This window comes from Dendropsophus ebraccatus, chromosome 8 (assembly GCF_027789765.1).
Source record: "Dendropsophus ebraccatus isolate aDenEbr1 chromosome 8, aDenEbr1.pat, whole genome shotgun sequence".
Classification (NCBI taxonomy): domain Eukaryota; kingdom Metazoa; phylum Chordata; class Amphibia; order Anura; family Hylidae; genus Dendropsophus; species Dendropsophus ebraccatus.
In genome coordinates, this window is record NC_091461.1 from 94,377,454 (window position 1) to 94,396,064 (window position 18,611).

General features: G+C 43.2%; 1 protein-coding gene and 1 long non-coding RNA gene across 3 annotated transcripts; both read left to right on the forward strand.

The window, feature by feature from the left end:
* Positions 1-2,640: 2,640 nt before the first annotated feature.
* On the forward strand, positions 2,641-6,620 carry LOC138798742 (uncharacterized). 2 transcript variants are annotated; one of them, XR_011364148.1, is made up of 4 exons: positions 2,641-3,090; positions 3,796-3,916; positions 4,416-4,766; positions 6,516-6,620. It is a non-coding gene; the product is annotated as an uncharacterized lncRNA (long non-coding RNA). The 2 variants fall into 2 exon arrangements; XR_011364147.1 differs by having other exon boundaries at positions 2,644-3,916.
* A 1,428-nt stretch (positions 6,621-8,048) lies between these two features.
* On the forward strand, positions 8,049-14,030 carry LOC138800084 (membrane-spanning 4-domains subfamily A member 12-like). The gene is made up of 5 exons (XM_069981890.1): positions 8,049-8,084; positions 9,459-9,515; positions 11,733-11,849; positions 12,491-12,625; positions 13,526-14,030. The coding sequence occupies exons 1-5, from the start codon at positions 8,049-8,051 to the stop codon at positions 13,634-13,636; spliced, it is 456 nt and encodes a 151-aa protein (XP_069837991.1). The 3' UTR covers positions 13,637-14,030.
* Positions 14,031-18,611: the final 4,581 nt, after the last annotated feature.

Sequence of the window (18,611 nt, forward strand, 5' to 3'; positions counted from 1 at the left end):
GGGGCTGATCACACTAAAGCAGCACTGTACACATTAAGAGTACAAACCCACACACCGTATACGCAGCTTATTTACTGCTGCGATACGCAGCAAATACGCAACAAACACGCAACAAATACGCAGCAGATTAAATCTAAATAACTGGACACAGCATCAAATCTGCACCACCAAATCTGCTTCAAATCTGCTGCGTTTTTTCTGCGTATCTGCTGTGTATACGGTGTGTGGGTTTGTACCCTAAAACCTCTTTACAGCAGGAATGTATATACACATTCCTATTGTGCGGGGCATCGGCAGTAAGAACGTGTGTATATATAAGTTGCTGATGTAAATAGGTTAAAAAACCTTTTACATACACATTTTCACACTCTTTAAGTCCCCCTGGGGGACTATTAAATGCAAAAATTTAATTGCATATACTGTTCAATGCTATTGCATTTCATAGCATTGATCAGTATTATCAGCGTTCTTCTCATAGAGCCTATCTGAGGCAGGTTTTATGAGGAGATCGATGATCGGATAGCATGGAGGTAAGTATTCTTCCTGCAGTAGTCAGAGAAAATGATCCTGTCCTGATCAGTAAGTGACAGGAGCGGCTCCTGTCACTTACACTTAAACACCACTGCTAAGACAGCAGTTAAGGGGTTAATGACAGGCTGCTGCAGCGCGATCACTGTGGCCCATCATTAACTTGCAGGGGGGGTGTCTACATGAAGGAAGGGGATAACAAAGGGGGCTGCCTACATGGTAAGCATGGGGACTAACTACCAAGGGAAATAACTGTATATAAGGGAGAAAAGGGGACTACCAGGAGAGATACCTACATAGAGGGAGGAGGCTAATTAAAAGGGGAGATGCCTACAGAAGGGGGCTAACTACCATGGGAGATGACTACATAGGGAGAGGGTAACCACCAGGGCCATTACTACAGGGGGTGCCTACATGGGCTATACTACATACTAGTGGGCTTTCTATTGGGGGGGGAACCTTACAGGGGGATGCCTACCTACCAGGGACACTGCCTATAGGGGAAATAGCTACATGGACATAATACCTACTAGGGGGGTCTTCCTGCACAGGGAGGCCTAACTACTATATTGATGCACAGTGGGGGATCTGACTACTATATATGGACACAGAGGAGCCTAACTACTATATGGTGGGCTCAGAAGGGTCTAACTACTATGTGGGGGACACAACAGTCTAACTTCTATATGGATACATAGGGGATTAACTACCATATGAGGGAACAGATGGAGCAAATAGATGTGCATAATGATGGTGCATGAGTGAGGAGCCTAAAATGTTTGTCTGGCAGATCCTACAAGGACAACTCATGGCTGAGAGAAGTCCTCATGATGGCCCAGGCCAGATGGAGAAGAAAAAGAAAAGCTGATATATGCTGCTATATGGTCACTACATTACATAGCAGGGGTAGCATTATTCAGTATGTAGTGGTATTAGTCAGTGAGTGCTGGTACAATTTGTTCCATGTAAACTGATACTGTTTGTATTATTCGTCTTTATATACTGGATTTGGTCAGCAATAGTATGGTGGTAATGTTAGTGGTCATGGTGTGGCGGTTATAGTTGCCCCTTGTATACTGGTAATATTGGTACAGGATTTGGTCAGTAACAGTGTGTTTTTTTATAACCATGTAACATAAGTTTAGGACTACACTGATGGTCGGGAGTGGGGTGGGGGGGGGGGGGATGCAAACAATCAAAAGTTTGCTATAGGGCCCAGCCATTTCTAGTTACAAAGGTCATAAAATGATTGTTTTCATATACCCCATACACAGAACAACCTGAAGACAGAAGAGATGGAAGTACTGTAGATTTTTTGGTACCATTTTGCACAGGCTGTAGAAGTTATCCCGTACTAAATACATAATTTTTTTGCTTGTTGTTATCCATCCCCCCTGATATTTATCATAAAGCCATAAAACAAACAGATGGACGGTGTTTATGACTGGATCACAGTAGGAATCTTGTCTACCTGTACTTTGTTCATTTACCATATGTGACTCTGCGAGTCCTCGCCCTGAATTTACAATCTGATCTTATCGTCATGTGAAACAATATTCCATTATGTAGGAGGCAAATCACATGGTTAATGTATAAGCATGAGTTTTAGACAAAGCAATGACTGTGTGGGGGAAGATGTTTGCAAATACTCTTATCATTTTATTAAGAAAATATTTTTTTGCAAAATTCACTACTTATAAGGGATGTGAAAAATCGCTGTGATAGCATGTTGCATATGGGCATATTGAAGAGGTATTACGGCAAATATTAGTCCATAGCTGTAGGGCCCTATGAGTAATACCTTCTAATGGAGCCGTATAGTGAGCTCTGATGCTGGTCACTTAACAATGTAGATGGTGCCGTTATTACCTCTGATCAGCGTGACTAGAACATAGCCAAACAATTGTTAAGACCCAGAACATGGAATATTAAGGGGTTGATAGAGTCTGAGAACATTTGCCGTACATGAATAATTGCACAAAATAATGAACACCTCAAAATTTGGAATATGGAAAGGTATTTTTCCACACCTGCCTAAAACACTTGCAGAATACTGTACGATTACTCTATCTTAGTAAGATTATACATATATATATATATATATATATACACACAGTATTTAGCAGCAGGTTAACAGTCAGTTCCTGACAGCAAGAAAAGAAGTTAATTTTAAGGGACAAATTCTGACAACTAAATAACATCAAAATATCTTGTAGGGTGTTTCAGTATACAATGGTTAATGTTGTCCAAGGAAAGAGAACTGCTAAATCGGGGATGGGGACATGGACACTAAAATATCATTAGTTTGCATGGTTAACAAAGCCTAGCCTGTCTGGTCCGCTTCTAGTGAGGAGCTTCTGTAGCACAAACTGATGAAAAAGTTAATGCAGGTATAACAGAAAGGTGTCAGGACACACAATAAGTAATGAATGAAGGTGGTCTGGTCTGCATTACATTTTTTTTATATCATGTGGATAATCTGTGTGCATTGTTTTCCCAGGGAAGATGGCACCTAGTCCTAAGGGAAGTAAGCAAGTTAATAAAGTCAGTGTCATTCTCTAAGTAAGAATCTTCTGGGAAACTTTGGTTCTGGAATGTGAATATGGATGGTATTTTGACATGAATGTTCATGTGCTCCCAATGGAAAAGAGGCAGTAAGCCTCTGCCAGAATCCTCTGGTTTTGGCTTATCCCTCCAAGCACAAAAGGGTTAGATAGTAAAAATCCATCATATCCAACACTTATCTCCACCAACATCATCCATGGGGAGTCGGAAGAACCCTCATATACCCTATACTATTGGCCTTAAACTATACCCTATATTATTGGCCCCCGATATACCCTATATTATTGGCGGATTCAGCCATCTTTAGTATAAAATGTATGGGCACCTTTACAGTAGACTGGTGCTTACTATTGGTATTGACCAGTGGCATAGCGTAGGATCAATACACCCACTACACCAGTGGTATTAACATTGCAATTACAATACCAGTCTCCATATAACAACCACTGGGTATAAAGCTGTGGGTCCTATGGTCTGTGTATTTTATACCTCTGTAGAGGATTACACTGGACACTTTCAGAGGTCTTGCTGGCTAAAGGGGAACCTACAGTATACAACATTAGTTTTTTGGCTGATCTATCTGTATATGTTGATTTACAGTATATGGCAGTCATGTGGTTACCAAACCCTTATAGCTGGTCACGCGGATAAGATAACATATACCTTAGGACATAGCTTTTCTAACAGCTACATTTATTACAGTTCAAAGGTTGGATTCCCCTCCTCACGTGAGACGACAGTGACACAAGAAACAATATTAGATACTATTAATGTGAACAAAACCCTTCAGACTGAGAAAACACCAAGCAGAGGACATTGTAATGTGAGTAAACTGCGTTTATATGGCAGATATGGCCGTACGTGGGTACAATATGTCGGTGTTCTTTCTATTCACTAATTGTTCTCGATACTGAAGAATGGTCTGGAATACTATTTATATGGCTATGTTATTTAAAAAACTCCAAGACCTGCCGTATAATATAAATGAGTGGATATGTTAAACAAGTATACACCTTTTGTATTGGCCAATAATATATGGTTTTCTATGCTCCCAATGGTGATATAATCTGCAATTAAATTTTTCAGTCTATAGAAAGTCCTAGATCCAAGGGTGATCAGTGAAGCTTCTGAGCCCAAAGCTAAATCTGTACTAGAGTCCCTCAAATGCTGCATATTACTTAATTAATTTTCATCTTTCATATGGATGGTTTATCAAAAATGTCGTACAGTGTTTCATTGTGCATTTATATAGCAGTATATATAGCAGCATATAGAATTTTTTCAATGATATTTATTGTGCTTTTTTTTTTTTTCTTTTTCAGTAAATTTCCATGATGTCTAACCCAGAGAAAACACCTATCGCACCCATGACTAGTACTAATCATGGTTCTGTTGCCACTGGTACTCCTGTTTCTCCTCCTCCTCCAAATTCCCTTCCTTTTCAGCTCCAGTGGAACCAGATTCCTGGCCCTAATGGAACCAATGTGTTTTCACTCTCCCCTTCATGGAATACTTCACAAGTTGGACCTCAAAATCCACCAACAACCACAGCCCAATGGAATGTCCAGCCGGCCATGACGATGCAAGATGTCCCTAATAATATCATGCCCCAACTCACCGCTGCTACGTCTTGCTATGACACATTTGCAAAAGGAAAACCAAAAGCTTTAGGGGTAAGTTTTGTAATTTAATGGGCAGTAGCGAAGACTTATCCAAGTGAGATGTGTAAGAGGACAATGGTACTTTTTGTTAGGTATCAAGAACCCTAAACATGTCTGTTCCTGAAGAAGGCTTCCTAAATCCTTGTGGGTTGAGAAAACAGCAAATTTTTAATACAGTACATTTGGGAAAAATGACCTCGCTGTCTTACATGCATTGCCAAAACTCTATAGCAAAACTTTGCAAATTCTTTGGGGTGATTTATGAAGGCTGTGGCTGGGGTGTATGCCAGGGAGAAGGCACAGGTTCTCCCCTTTTTCCTGGCATACGCCTGGCATATCCCCTGCTCCCCTAATGAGCAGGCATAAATCATGATACCAAGCAACACCTGGCCGGTGCTCCTCTTAGTAAGTCCGGACGGCGAAAAGGGGGTGGGGCTTTATTTTAGATGCAAGTACGCTGGTCTTCATAAATCTCTCCCTTTATATTTCAACAATGTGGAATACTGCCTGGAAATTCCCCCCCCCCCCCCCTTTCATTACCTTTGGTTGTGTGCACCCACCAAACCACTTCTCCACTAAATAAAGAAATAAATCAGGGCGGTCACCTAGTGTGAGACATAATGGTTCAGAAGCTTGCTGCGGCACCTGATTTTTACTTGCAGTTTCCTGATCCATGATGTTTAACACACACACATATTTAGGGTACAAACCCACACACCATATACGCAGCAGATACGCAGCAAATACGCAGCAGATTTGATGCTGTGTTCAGTTATTTAGATCTAATCTGCTGCGTATTTGCTACATATTTTCTGCGTATCGCAGCAGTAAATACGCTGCGAATACGGTGTGTGGGTTTATACCCTAATATTAAAGAGGTTATGCAGAAACATCACCTCTCCCATCCTCAGTTTGGGTGTGGGTTTTGCAGCTCAGTACCACTGAAGTGAATGGAGCTGAATTGTAATACCACATATATTACCGGAGGACAGGGGTGATGCTGTTTCGGAAAAAAAAAAGTAGCTGTTTTTTTTTCTAATCCAGGAAAACCTCTAATCATAGAGCAGACAAGCAGCCAACTAGAGCTAACAATGTTCCACTTTAGTGGTGTTACAGGTGACTCCTGCCAGAGGTGGTCTGGAAGCTGAAAAGAACTAAAACTGTGTATGCACTTTCTGCACTTTCTGTGGAAACCGAGCATGTAGCATGATGAGAGAATTTTAATATTAATTTCTATAGCAGGGATGAGGAACCTTCGGACCTCCAGCTGTTGCAAAACTACAATTCCTATCATTTCCCAGCCATAGGCTGTCCAGGCAAGGGAATTGTAGTTTTGCAACAGTTGGAGGGCCAAAAGTTCCCCATCCCTGCTATAGAAATTAATATTAAAATTCTCTCATCATGCTACATGCTCGGTTTCCACAGAAAATGCAGAAAGTGCATACACAGTTTTAGTTCTTTTCAGCTTCCAGACCAGGAATTAAGTAGACTATAAAAAAAGAATTTTGACGTCCGAAAATAATTGTCATGATCATTATTTTGATGTCCGCGCCGATAACGTCCGTTATTCAATACACTGTGTGGACATCCATCTTTCCATTGACTTCGATGCATTGCCATTGCAGTCAGTTAAATTGCGGCAAAAGTGGACGTCATTTTAAATTGCAAAAGTGGCCGCCTTTTCTCTATTTTTGACTTTGTGTGAACATAGCCATAAGCAGACTTTAGATATTGTATGTAATTTCTTCTGCTTTTTTGCAGATAGTGCTGATCGTCACCGCCATCTGTCAGATACTGTTTGCTATTTCCTTGCCACTTCTTGCATGGTCTGTTACTATGGTCAGTGGTATCCAGTTCTGGGCACCAGTTTTCGTAAGTAAAAACTAGCACAGATTTATCGTTTTGAATATTTTTAGAATAGGAGCCATAAAATTAACCACATTTAATAGAGGAGTGCTTCATTTCTGGCATGATATTGTAGAGTATATGTGTACAGACAACATAGGGCCCTTGCATTAAACAGTGCAATCGGGAATAGGGAAAGGAGGAGAGGGGAGAGACAATAGAGGGAGGGGGATACAAGATTAAAGGCCCTATTACATGGAACAATTATCGGACGGAAGGCTAGGTTCACACTGCGTTTTCAGCATCCGTTTAACACATCCGTTTTTTGCAAAAAACACATGAAAAACGGATTGCAAAAAACGGATTCATTTGTGTGCATCCGTTTTCTATTGACTTCCATTATAAAAAAAAACGGATCCGTTTTTTTTTTGGCGGACCAAAACGGACCAAAAAACGTTGCTGACCCTATTTTTCTGGACATTAAAAAAACTGATCCGTTAAACGGATGCTGAAAACGCAGTGTGAACCTAGCCTTATGGCCGAATTGTTCCGTGTAATAGAAGGTAACGATCAGCCGACATGTACGATGTCAGCTGATTGTTGCAGTCGTCTGTCTTTCAACATTGTTGAAAGACAAATGACTCATGCAGCAACAATCTGCTGCTCCGTGGAATAGGAGCGGCGATAGCAGACCGCTGCTATATGCTATGGGCGATCACCCGGGTAGCCCCCCCACAGCTCCCTGCATCCCTTTCCCCGGACTCACCCGCTCGCTGCTGTGTAATAGAGACAGGGCTCGTTTGCTCCTCATAGTCGCCCAGTGTAAGGCTATGTTCACACAACGTGAACACCCGGCCGTTCCATGACCTACTTAAGGCCGGGTGATCTTTCCGGCCGCGGAGCTCTGATGTGGGCGCATCAGCGCGTGCCCGCATCAGAGCTTCCCATAGCACACAGTGAAGCGAGCTGCTGGAGCCGCTTGCTGCACTGTGTGAACTGACAGGTCTCTCTGCTGCCGGAATTTACTGAATTCCGGCCGCAAAAAACTGATATGTCAGTTTTTTCCGGCGCCGCATGGGCTTCCGGGCGGAGCGCATACGATGTGTGTACGCTCCGGCCGGGATCCCATTGAAAATAAGGCTATGTTCCACCCCTTAAAACTACGGCCATAGTTCTGTGGTGGGAACTACGGCCGTAGTTTTACGTAGTGTGAACATAGCCTAATAGTGTAATAGGGGCTTTAGAGGGAGACTAGGCAAAGCAGGGTATAAATAATAGGAGAAAGGGGGGGAGAGTAGTGAGGGAGAGAAGGCAAGAAAAGCCTTTGTGTGCGCTGGTTTGAGAAAAGAGGTGTACAAATATGGGCATCGCCCAAATGTCCCCTTTGTTTTTGACAGTCAAATAGAATAGGTGGATGAAAGCAGATACAGGGACGGTGAATAATACGACATGGGCTGGACTTACCTGGGCTTTTGCGGCACTGGGGTAAGCCCCATGGGCTTTTGATACTCATTTACATATGAACAAAAGGGCCTATATCTTAATGCTGGAGAAGACTATGGAGATTTTTTTTTTCTTAAAAAGGGTATCCTTTTAAAATCCTGAAGATTAACACTATCTAGCCATTAACCTTTGTTTTTGGGCTCTGTCACTAAAACCTTTTCACATGTCAAAAGTTTTGATTAGTTGAAACCTCCCACTGATCAGAAGACTGAGCCAGGAGAAGTGCACTGTAGCTAGTTTCACTCCCCATCTCACAGCAATCTCTGTCCAGTCAGCTCCATTATAAGTCTATGGGGCGCCTGGACTGAGATGTTTGACACCAGAAAAATGCTGTGTGCAGGTCCCAGCTCGCTCTCTTGATAAATGGGGGCCTCAGAAGTGAGATCCTCACCTATCCAAACTTGTGACATGCCAAAATATTTTTTTTAATGGCAAGTTAGCTAAAAGAGGCTGGGGTATTGGGGAAACTGGTATTGCTCATTCCTATTGAACCCACTTAAAGGGATTATCCCGTTAAGTAAAATAAATGTTAAATCATCCGCCCTCCTGGACGCTAACAATTCATTCCATACATGTCATTACCTTATTTCTCTCCTTCCCTCAGTTCTGAGCTGCTGCTTTCTGCTATAAACATAGAAAACTGTGCGAGAGCTCCCTATATGCAACATTGTAGCAACTTAACCTCAGATTAACCCTCCCAGCATTACAGAGAAACTACAATATTGCCAGTCAGTGACTTGTTTACATCAGCTCTCTAAGAAGGGAGAGAGATTGAGAGTCAGACTGAACAGCTTTCACATAGTTTTTTTGTATCTTTAGCAGTAAGCAGCAGGCTGAAAACTGAGGGAAGGAGACTGATAAGGTAATGACATGTATGGAATAAATTGTTAGTTTCCAGGAGAGGGGATGATTCGACATATATTTTACCTAACCTGATAACCCCTTTAATGCTTTGGTTTAAAAACTGCAATGGCAGTTTTCAAAATTATCTCGTGTGACACCATCCTTAAAGCAGCTATGCAATTCCCATAGTCCCCCCCTCATACCCACACACATATGAAACGTGTTTCTTGGGCTGTTGTATAAGCTGTTGGGCTGTTGTATAAGCTGTTGGGCTGTTGTATAAGCTGCGCTATACATAACAAGTTGCACCATCTTATATGCTCTAAACTGACTTTAACACTAATTTGACTTGACTTTGAATTTGCCAGTATGTCTCAACTTTTTGTTGGTTAATTTTGGAGGCTGGCTCTAGTAATCTCATGCAGCAGCCAACTTCCCACGTCCTTAGTCCACTGCCATTAAACTCACTTATTTTGTATTCCAAGTTTTTATTTTTTACATGTTTTATTACAGTACATCACTGCTGGATCTCTTACAATCAGAGCACAGAAAAGGAAGACTATCCAATTGGTGAGTTCTTCCTGAATTGTAGTCACCTTTTTATTGTAAATGTATAAATTGGGGTAAAATACCTATGATTTTCATCACATTTAGCATGAGATTTAGAGACTCTTCATCTGTATTTAATAAAAAGGGGGCATGGCCTTTGTAAAAGAGGCATGGTGTCACTGAAAAAGGGGTGTGGTTTGCACACAATGGGGGAGATTTATCAAACATGGTGTAAAGTGAGACTGCTCAGTTGCCCCTAGCAACCAATCAGATTCTACTTTTCATTCCTCACAGACTCTTTGGAAAATGAAAGCTGGAATCTGATTGGTTGCTAGGGGCAACTGAGCCAGTTTCACTTCACACCATGTTTGATAAATCTCCCCCAATAAGAATTGGGAACTTTTGGTGCTTTCAGCATCTAAAATTGGTCAAACCTCTACTAGTCTTTAAGTGGGCACTGTCATTTAAAATTTATTTTTTCACATATCAAAAGTCTTTATCAGTTTAGGTCTGAGTGTTCAGACAGAAAACAATCAGACGAACCAGTCAGTAGAAGTCAGCGCGCAGCACATTCACTCCCGGCTACGTGTGACGTGACCGATATGGACTTTCATTGCAAATCTATGGGGCTGTCTAGGTCTCCAACACAGAGCGCAGAAAGGAGTGGGCGGCATGCTCGTTGTAATCTGATAAAAACTTTTGATGTGTCACTCTGACACTCTGATTTATGACTCTGATTAACTGATAAATATGGCTTAAGTGAAGACTCTTCATGTAAGTGTGCACTGTCTAAAAATTAGACAGGTTTAGTACATCTAGGCCCCTACACTCCTAAAATCTCTATGGTACCCAACTAATTCCACTGCTTGTCTGTGACATTCTAATTGCTGTCATCTTTTAATTCATTAAATTTCTCTTATCATATATAGTCAAGCTGTTAATGAAAAAAAAAATCACTGCCCTACACAATATCACTGCATTTAAGGGTGCCTTCACACCTACCGTATCGCAGCAGAAAATCCGCTGCGGATCCGCAGCAGATCAGCAGCAGATTTAACTAAATGAATGAGCACAGCATCAAATCCGCACTTACAAATCTGCTGCGGATCCGCAGCGGATTTTCTGCTGCGATACGGTAGGTGTGAAGGCACCCTAAATCTTGAAAGGGGTTATCTGAGCCCTTTAAGAAATTGCCCTTTGCCAGGAAAAAAAACACTATACCCATCCTTTGGCCCTGGCCTAGCACCACCGCACTTCTGGAGTCCTCAGTGCGCACAACCACAGAGTCCTGTGTTTACTGGACAGGGAGCCACTTGCAGAGGAGCGGTGATGCTGGGGCAGGAGTAATTGGAGGGGCAAGTCAATTTTCTTGCTATAATAATAAAAATAAAGGGGAAGATTTATGAAACATGGTGTAAAATGAAACGCCCGTTCTCAGAAAAGATCATCCCGGCCAATACTGCAGTACCGGCCGGATGATCTTTAGGGCCACAGAGTTCTGATGCATGCCCGCATCAGAACTCTCCACTGCACACTATGCCCGCTCGCTCCACAGTGTGCACTGACAGGGTTTTCTGCGGCCACTATTCAATGAATAGTGGCCGCAGAAAACTGACATATCAGTTGTTTGCGGCACTGCTAGGGATCCCGGCCGGAGTGTATACTGTGTGTACACACTGCGGCCAGGATCCCATAGGTGACAACGACACGTATATTTTCGTATTAATCATGGCCGTTGTAATCGGCAACACCGGACGTAGTTATACGAAAACATACGTTGTGTGAACATAGCCTAAAACTGCATTTTCACAATACAGAGTCCGAGGGGTAAAGCATTCCACTGCCTCTCAGACTCTTACGCTCTTAGGGCATGGGCTGAGAAATTCCCTTTAAACTTTCTTTAAGTACTGTATAATGTAGGAACAAAGAATTTATATATTTATAGACCTCTTACCTCCAGTGTAAAGAGCTGATGGCAACTTGGGGTAGAAAATGTTTTGATGGGTTCCCTTTAAAATAAATAATACATTGCTGACTGTCTGCAGTCACCACCAGGGGGTGGACAAGCATCTAGGAGGTCGTGGTCTCATAGAATATTCCTAGGTAAGCCCATCAGTCATAGTATAAGATTAATGTAATACTCTATTTGCCAGTTAGTGATTTATATTTATTGCAGTTATTGTCTGATATTGAAGAAGTATTTATTTTTATATTTAGTTGTTTCTATTCTTTTCTTAGGTTAAATCCTCTTATGGTATGAACATTGTCTCATCCATATTCAGTTTGTCCGCAATTATTATTAATATAGTGGATTTTTCAGTTATACCGTGTGAAGGACATTGCTATAATAAAGTGGTAAGTTTTTAAATTTGTAAAAAAAAAAAAAAAATGTAACCTCTACTGGGTTGCATCTCTTCCTGGTGACAAGACAAGAAGGCAACCTGTCTGATATGGTTACATTAAAGGGGCTGTGTTACAAAGAAATCTAGGTCTATACTGATGCGTTATATTAAATGAAACATTTCACATTGAATTTCTTAAAATGTATCCATTGAGAGATATAGACTCACTAACCCCCCATGTGCCTGCATTGTTTGATAGCCTTGGGTATGGCCCACCAAGCATTCACTAGGTTGGGTCACTCATGCTCCGTTCAATCACAGTCACATTCTACTGCCATCATCCTCTCCACTATACCCTCCCTCCCTCTCTTCCATAGTCTGGTATGCTGCAAGGCATGGTAAAAATCTCAAAAAATTACAGCTACCCTCCGCTGTCCTGCACTATTTCACTTACACAGTCACCCTTGAGTAGATTCAAATATACACAATATAAATATACAAGTACTGTATATACTGTATGAGCATTGATGAGTTACACCAAAGAATACAAACTTGAGCTTATAGTATTATAGAATATATATATATAGTATAGAATTCTGAGTGTTTACGGTAAGTGAATAGTATATTAAACATTGTAAATTATTGTCTCCTCAGGATGCCACATTTACAATAGTTTCCATCACCCTTGTTCTGAATCTGCTGGTATTCTGTGTGACAGTCTCCATTGCTGTATTTGGTGGTCGTGCTTTGGATCATGTGCCAGCTAATGTGTCAGCTAATGTCCCTCCGGTAAGTTCAATATATCAAATATTCCCTCTTAGCAGCACTAAATAGTCTTTATGGAATCGGTCTGAGCCCCTGTCCTCTCACGCAGGTGGTACTCCATCTCTCCTTTTTCTGCCATGAGGCTGCAATGCAAAATTAAAGAGACATTGAAAATAAATAAATGCTTTGTCATTAAAGGGGTTATCTAGCACTACAAAAACATGGCCACTTTCTTCCAGAGACAGCACCACTCTTGTCTCCAGCTTGGGCAGGGTTTTGCTGTTCAGTTCCATTGAAGTGAATGGAGCTTAATTGCAAACCGCACCTGAACTGGAGACAAGAGTCGTGTTGTCTCTGAAAGAAAGTGGACATGTTTTTGTAGCACTGGATAACCCCTTTAAGGCCCAAAATATTTGTGAGATGAAGAGGTTAATACATTGAACAACAATAAAGCTCCCTCTAGTGGCAGCTGCAGCAGATCAGAATTATATCATTTAAAAGGGTTCTTGATCTGAAGATTAGAGGCCCCAGGTTCTCGTGTATGATTTGTACCCTAATCTCTGTCTATGGAATGGCTGAAGATAGAAGAGCACATCTCTCAACTACCTCTGACAGTCCCATAGACAATGAATAGAGAAGCAGTACACATGTCCCTTTCCTACAACAGACTCCCGAACCCCATTGGCAATATCACAGGGATCTCAGCCATTGAACGTTCCATGGTCATACACATATGTTATTTATATGCATTTTTTACATTGCGGAGCTTTAACCCACTAAGAAAATTTGTAAAATGAATCAATGTTACGCCATGTTGTTGGAAGATGGACAATGAGCTATAGGGCGTGCTAGGCTTTTAAGCAAATAGTATCTATAAAGAAATTAAAGGGGTTGTGCTGATTTTTTTCACTTTTATTATTGCAGATGTTTGTGATTCAGAATGTGGTCTCGGTGCCTCCCACTGCTTATCCACCAAACTCTCAAGGAATCTGCCTTTCACCTCCTCCGTATAATGCCCAAAGTGCCGTCTGCTGACGGGTTTACACGAGACAATCCAGACATTGTCTATGAAATAAAATATGACGTATGGAAATGAAATTGTAAATAGATAAATCTGTCCAAATCATTGGCTCACCAGGGCTTTCCCTTTACAAGTGGCTCCAAGTGGTTTTGCAATGACTATTTTCCTGCAGTATCTAATATCCCTTAAGGTCTGGGGTGTGTTAAGCTGGGTTCAGGTTTGCCTTAGAAACAGATGGCTGTGTTTATTGTGTAGCAGTGGTACCCAGTTACTGCAGCTCATCTTCCATTGAAATCAATGCTCTGCAGTAACCCAGGGCCATTTCTGCACAATGAATAGAGCCATCTGCTTTTGCTTCTGGCCCCTTAAAGTGACACTGTCACCCCCTATTTGCATTTTGACTGCTCTCCACAGGTGTAAAGGGTAAATGTTACAGCTTTCATTACTTATATTATATCACACCTCATGGTGCTTGTTCTGGTAAAAAGTCGTTTTTATCACCTGTGGATTGGTATATGTGGGCGGGGCCTCACGGCCTATGTACCACATCTCTCCGCCCCTAGTGTAATTTAGCCCCGCCCCATCCATGACATCATTGCCACATATGCCCCGCCCCTTCAGCGGCCATCGGGTTGGGGCCTATGCAGCAATGACATCACGGATGGGGGCGGGGCTAAGTGGCACTAGGGGTGGAGCGATGTGGCACATAGGCAGCGAGGCCCCGTCCACATATACCAATCCACAGGTGATAAAAACGACTTTTTACCAGAACAAGCACCATGAGGTGTGATATAAAATAAGTAATGAAAGCTGTAACATTTACCTTTGACACCTGTGGAGAGCAGTCAAAATGCAAAAAGGGGGTGACAGTGTCATGTCCCTATTTCACGGGTCGTTTAGAGGAGCAAACCCCGTTCCCCGCTCGCTGCTGCCGCTATTCAACGTGGCTGCAGTGAGCAGGTGAGTGCGGGAGGGGCGGCGGGGAGCTGCGGGGGGGGGGGGGGCTGCCCGGGTGATCGCTGATCGTCCGGGCAGCCCGTAGGATACAGCAGCGTCTGCTGCTGACGCTCCTATTCAATGGAGCGACGGCAGCAGATTGCTGCTAAAATCGCTGCTATATCAGTCGCTTGTTTTTCAACATGTTGAAAAACAAGCGACTGCAACGATCAGCCGACATGAACAATGTCGGCTGATCATTGCACTCTATTCCACGGGACCATTAGCACTTTAAGCCCCTATTACATGGGGTGATGTGGAGAGCAAGCAAGCGCCAACCTGTCAGGTCAGGGCTCGCTTGCTCCTCATTCCCCCGCCTGCTGCTGGCGCTACTAAATGCGCTGACAGCGAGTAAGGAGGAGCAGTTGAGAGCCAGGAGGGGGCACAGGCAGCCAATAGGAGACAGCGGCGGTCTGCTGCCGCTGCTCCTGTTACACAGAGCCTGTTGAAAGACAACAATTAGCCGATATCGTGCATGTCAGCTGAACGTTGTATTCTACTACACAAAGTGATTATCGTTTGTACCGGACGATATCGGACAAATACGGCCGATAATCTCTTTGTGTAATGGGGGGTGCCAGATGTCAACATCTCGCCGATCACACAATAATCTCGAGGAAGGTAATTTTAACAGAGCCAAACACTCCTCCCATGGCCAGGCAGTTCCTATTAGGTTTGTACTTATGCAAATGTCTGGTTTGGTGCACTGGAGGTCTTATGCGTCACCGAGGGGCCCGCCTCCAGTGCATCGATATCTCCTCCCCTCAGTGACACATCAGGCCTCCAGTGCACTGATATCTCCTCCCCTCAGTGACACATCAGGCCTCCAGTGCACCAATATATCTCCTCCCCTCAGTGACACATCAGGCCTCCAGTGCACCGATATCTCCTCCCCTCAGTGATACATCATTCCTCCAGTGCACTGATATCTCCTCTCCTCAGTGATACATCAGGCCTCCAGTGCACCGATATCTCCTCCCCTCAGTGACACATCAGGCCTCCAGTGCACTGATATCTCCTCCCCTCAGTGACACATCAGGCCTCCAGTGCACCGATATCTCCTCCCCTCAGTGATACATCAGGCCTCCAGTGCACCGATATCTCCTTCCCTTAGTGACACATCAGGCCTCCAGTGCACTGATATCTCCTCCCCTCAGTGATCCATCAGGCCTCCAGTGCACCGATATCTCCTTCCCTTAGTGACACATCAGGCCTCCAGTGCACAGATATCTCCTCCCCTCAGTGACACATCAGGCCTCCAGTGCACCAATATCTCCTTCCCTTAGTGACACATCAGGCCTCCAGTGCACCGATATCTCCTCCCCTCAGTGATACATCAGGACTCCAGTGCACCGATATCTCCTTCCCTTAGTGACACATCAGGCCTCCAGTGCACCGATATCTCCTTCCCTTAGTGACACATCAGGCCTCCAGTGCACCGATATCTCCTCCCCTCAGTGATACATCAGGACTCCAGTGCACCGATATCTCCTTCCCTTAGTGACACATCAGGCCTCCAGTGCACCGATATCTCCTTCCCTTAGTGACACATCAGGCCTCCAGTGCACCGATATCTCCTCCCCTCAGTGACACATCAGGCCTCCAGTGCACCGATATCTCCTTCCCTTAGTGACACATCAGGCCTCCAGTGCACCGATATCTCGACCCCTCAAGGACACATCAGGCCTCCAGTGCACTGATATCTCCTCCCCTCAGTGACACATTAGGCCTCCAGTGCACCGATATCTCCTTCCCTTAGTAACACATCAGGCCTCCAGTGCACCGATATCTCCTCCCCTCAGTGACACATCAGGCCTCCAGTGCACCAAACCATACATTTGCATAAGTACAAACCAGAGGAGATCTCAGGAACTGGGCGGCAGTGGGAGGAACGGACCGCACCATTGCTGTGCATGGTGGTGCTGATTAGGCAATATGGAAATCTTAATTGAGTGGTTAGAGTGGTACATTCCCTTTAATACAAGGTTTCCCTAAGAACAGCTTGACTGGACCAGAATGAAATGTATTCCTGGCTTGTTAGAATACGAAAATTCTTTACATGAAATACCCCAAGTTTTCGATTGATTATTTTGACCAGATGGTTTGTTTTGTGTTAATTACCTTCTAATAAGCAATAAATTAATTATTAATTAAAAAAAAAAGTATTTTTAAATATATTTAATAAATATTTTAGGTTTTCAACTACTGAGAAAGCTCCAAGACAGTATGTTTAATCTTCTTCACATGGATCACCTATCCACATTATTTACAACTGACTATACTAAGGTTACATATCATCTAAGAGCTTTTCCTACTTATGTTGAAAAGTTACTTCCAGGGTATGTTCACACGAACGGACTCGCAGCGAGATTCTCGCTACGAGTCCAGCAGGTCCTGGCAGCTCCCACACACTATATACTCGCTGCGGTCTGAACGACCGCAGCGAGTATGTAATTCTACCGCCCTTAACCCCTTCTCTCCCGTCCGGCTCCCCCGCTGTAAGCATACATTACCTCTCCTCGCAGCACGGGTCTGGCGTCCTGCTCTCCCGTTCGGCCAATCAGTGGCTGCGGCTGGGCAACACACTGATTGGCCGGACGGGAGAGCAGGATGCCGGACCCGTGCAGACTGCTAGGACCTGCCGGACTCGCAGCGAGAATCTCGCTGCGAGTCCGTTCGTGTGAATATACCCTTAAGGGGTTGTATAAGATGATGAAAGTGCTTCTTTTTCTTTTCTCCGAAGCAACCTCTCTCTTGACCACAGGCTTTTTCTAGTAGATCTGCTCATAAACATGAATTACAATTGCCGACTCCTGCTTCTCCAGTCTGTCCCACAGCTGCAGCAGGTGTCTGCAGTTTATGTGATGTGACATCCCTATTTACAGAGCCCTGAACACTCCATGCTGTAGTAAGTGCAGGGAAAATGCACTATAGGTGCATTTCCCATAATAAGTGTCTATTAGTAATTTTCATAACTTTTGTTGGGCAATAACATATCTAAAAATTATTTTGCCCCAACTTCCCCTTTAAGATCTTAAAGGGGGTTTCCAGGAAAACACTTTTAACAGCCTATTCATAAGCTACTACTTCCCGGGAAAGGAGATGAGTCAATCCCCTGCAATTTAGCCCCTTAAAAGAGTTTTCCGATTTTAACTAACATGTCCCCTAACAAGTGTGATCGGGGTGGGGGGTCTAACCTCCATGCCCCATCTTTAGATGGACACCCAGGCTCCATTTATTCTCTATGGAACCGCCGGAAAGAGCCAAGTGCCGTATTCTGAACAAAAGAGGTGGGCTAAGCAGCTCTATTCATCACAAAGCGATTGGGTGCCGATCAAGAAATCCCCAGGGAGCACGGAGATCGGACACCTAGCAATCTTATACTTTACGTTTAAATTGGAAATCCCCTTTAAATACTGTAGTCAAAAAGGACTGTAGCATATAAGGGATTCTACAGAGGGAGGGAGCTCCCATGGCTATCACCTGCTGCGGTCACTTTTCATGTAGCCGGGGGCCTAGGCAAAGCCATAGGCTGGGTTCACACTACGTATATTTCAGTCAGTATTATGGTCTTCATATTGCAACCAAAACCAGGAGTGGATTAAAAACACAGAAAGGATTTGTTCACACAATGTTGAAATTGAGTGGATGGCCGTCATTTAATGGCAAATATTTGCTGTTATTTTAGAACAACGGCTGTTATATTGAAATAATGGCAGTTATTTACTGTTATATGGCGGCCATCCACTCAATTTCACCATTGTGTGGACAGAGCCTTTCTGTGTTTTTAATCCACTCCTGGTTTTGGTTGCAATATGAGGACCACAATACTGACTGAAATATACGTAGTGTGAACATAGCCTAAAACTGTATCTTGACTGTCATTGTAACACTGACAATAATTAGAGATGAGTGAACTAAACTTCCAGAACTGAGATGTGTTAACAATTTTGTTAAAAGTTTGGTTCACAACAGAACTGAACTTTTTGCAAA

Excerpts from the sequence above, each read along its gene's own strand:
- LOC138800084 (XM_069981890.1), top strand. The coding sequence starts at position 8,049 with ATGGGCTGGACTTACCTGGGCTTTTGCGGCACTGGG. Across the intron at positions 8,085-9,458 it reads TGGGCTTTTGCGGCACTGGG|TACATCACTGCTGGATCTCT; the intron begins GTAAGCCCCATG and ends GTTTTATTACAG. Across the intron at positions 12,626-13,525 it reads TGTCAGCTAATGTCCCTCCG|ATGTTTGTGATTCAGAATGT; the intron begins GTAAGTTCAATA and ends TTATTATTGCAG.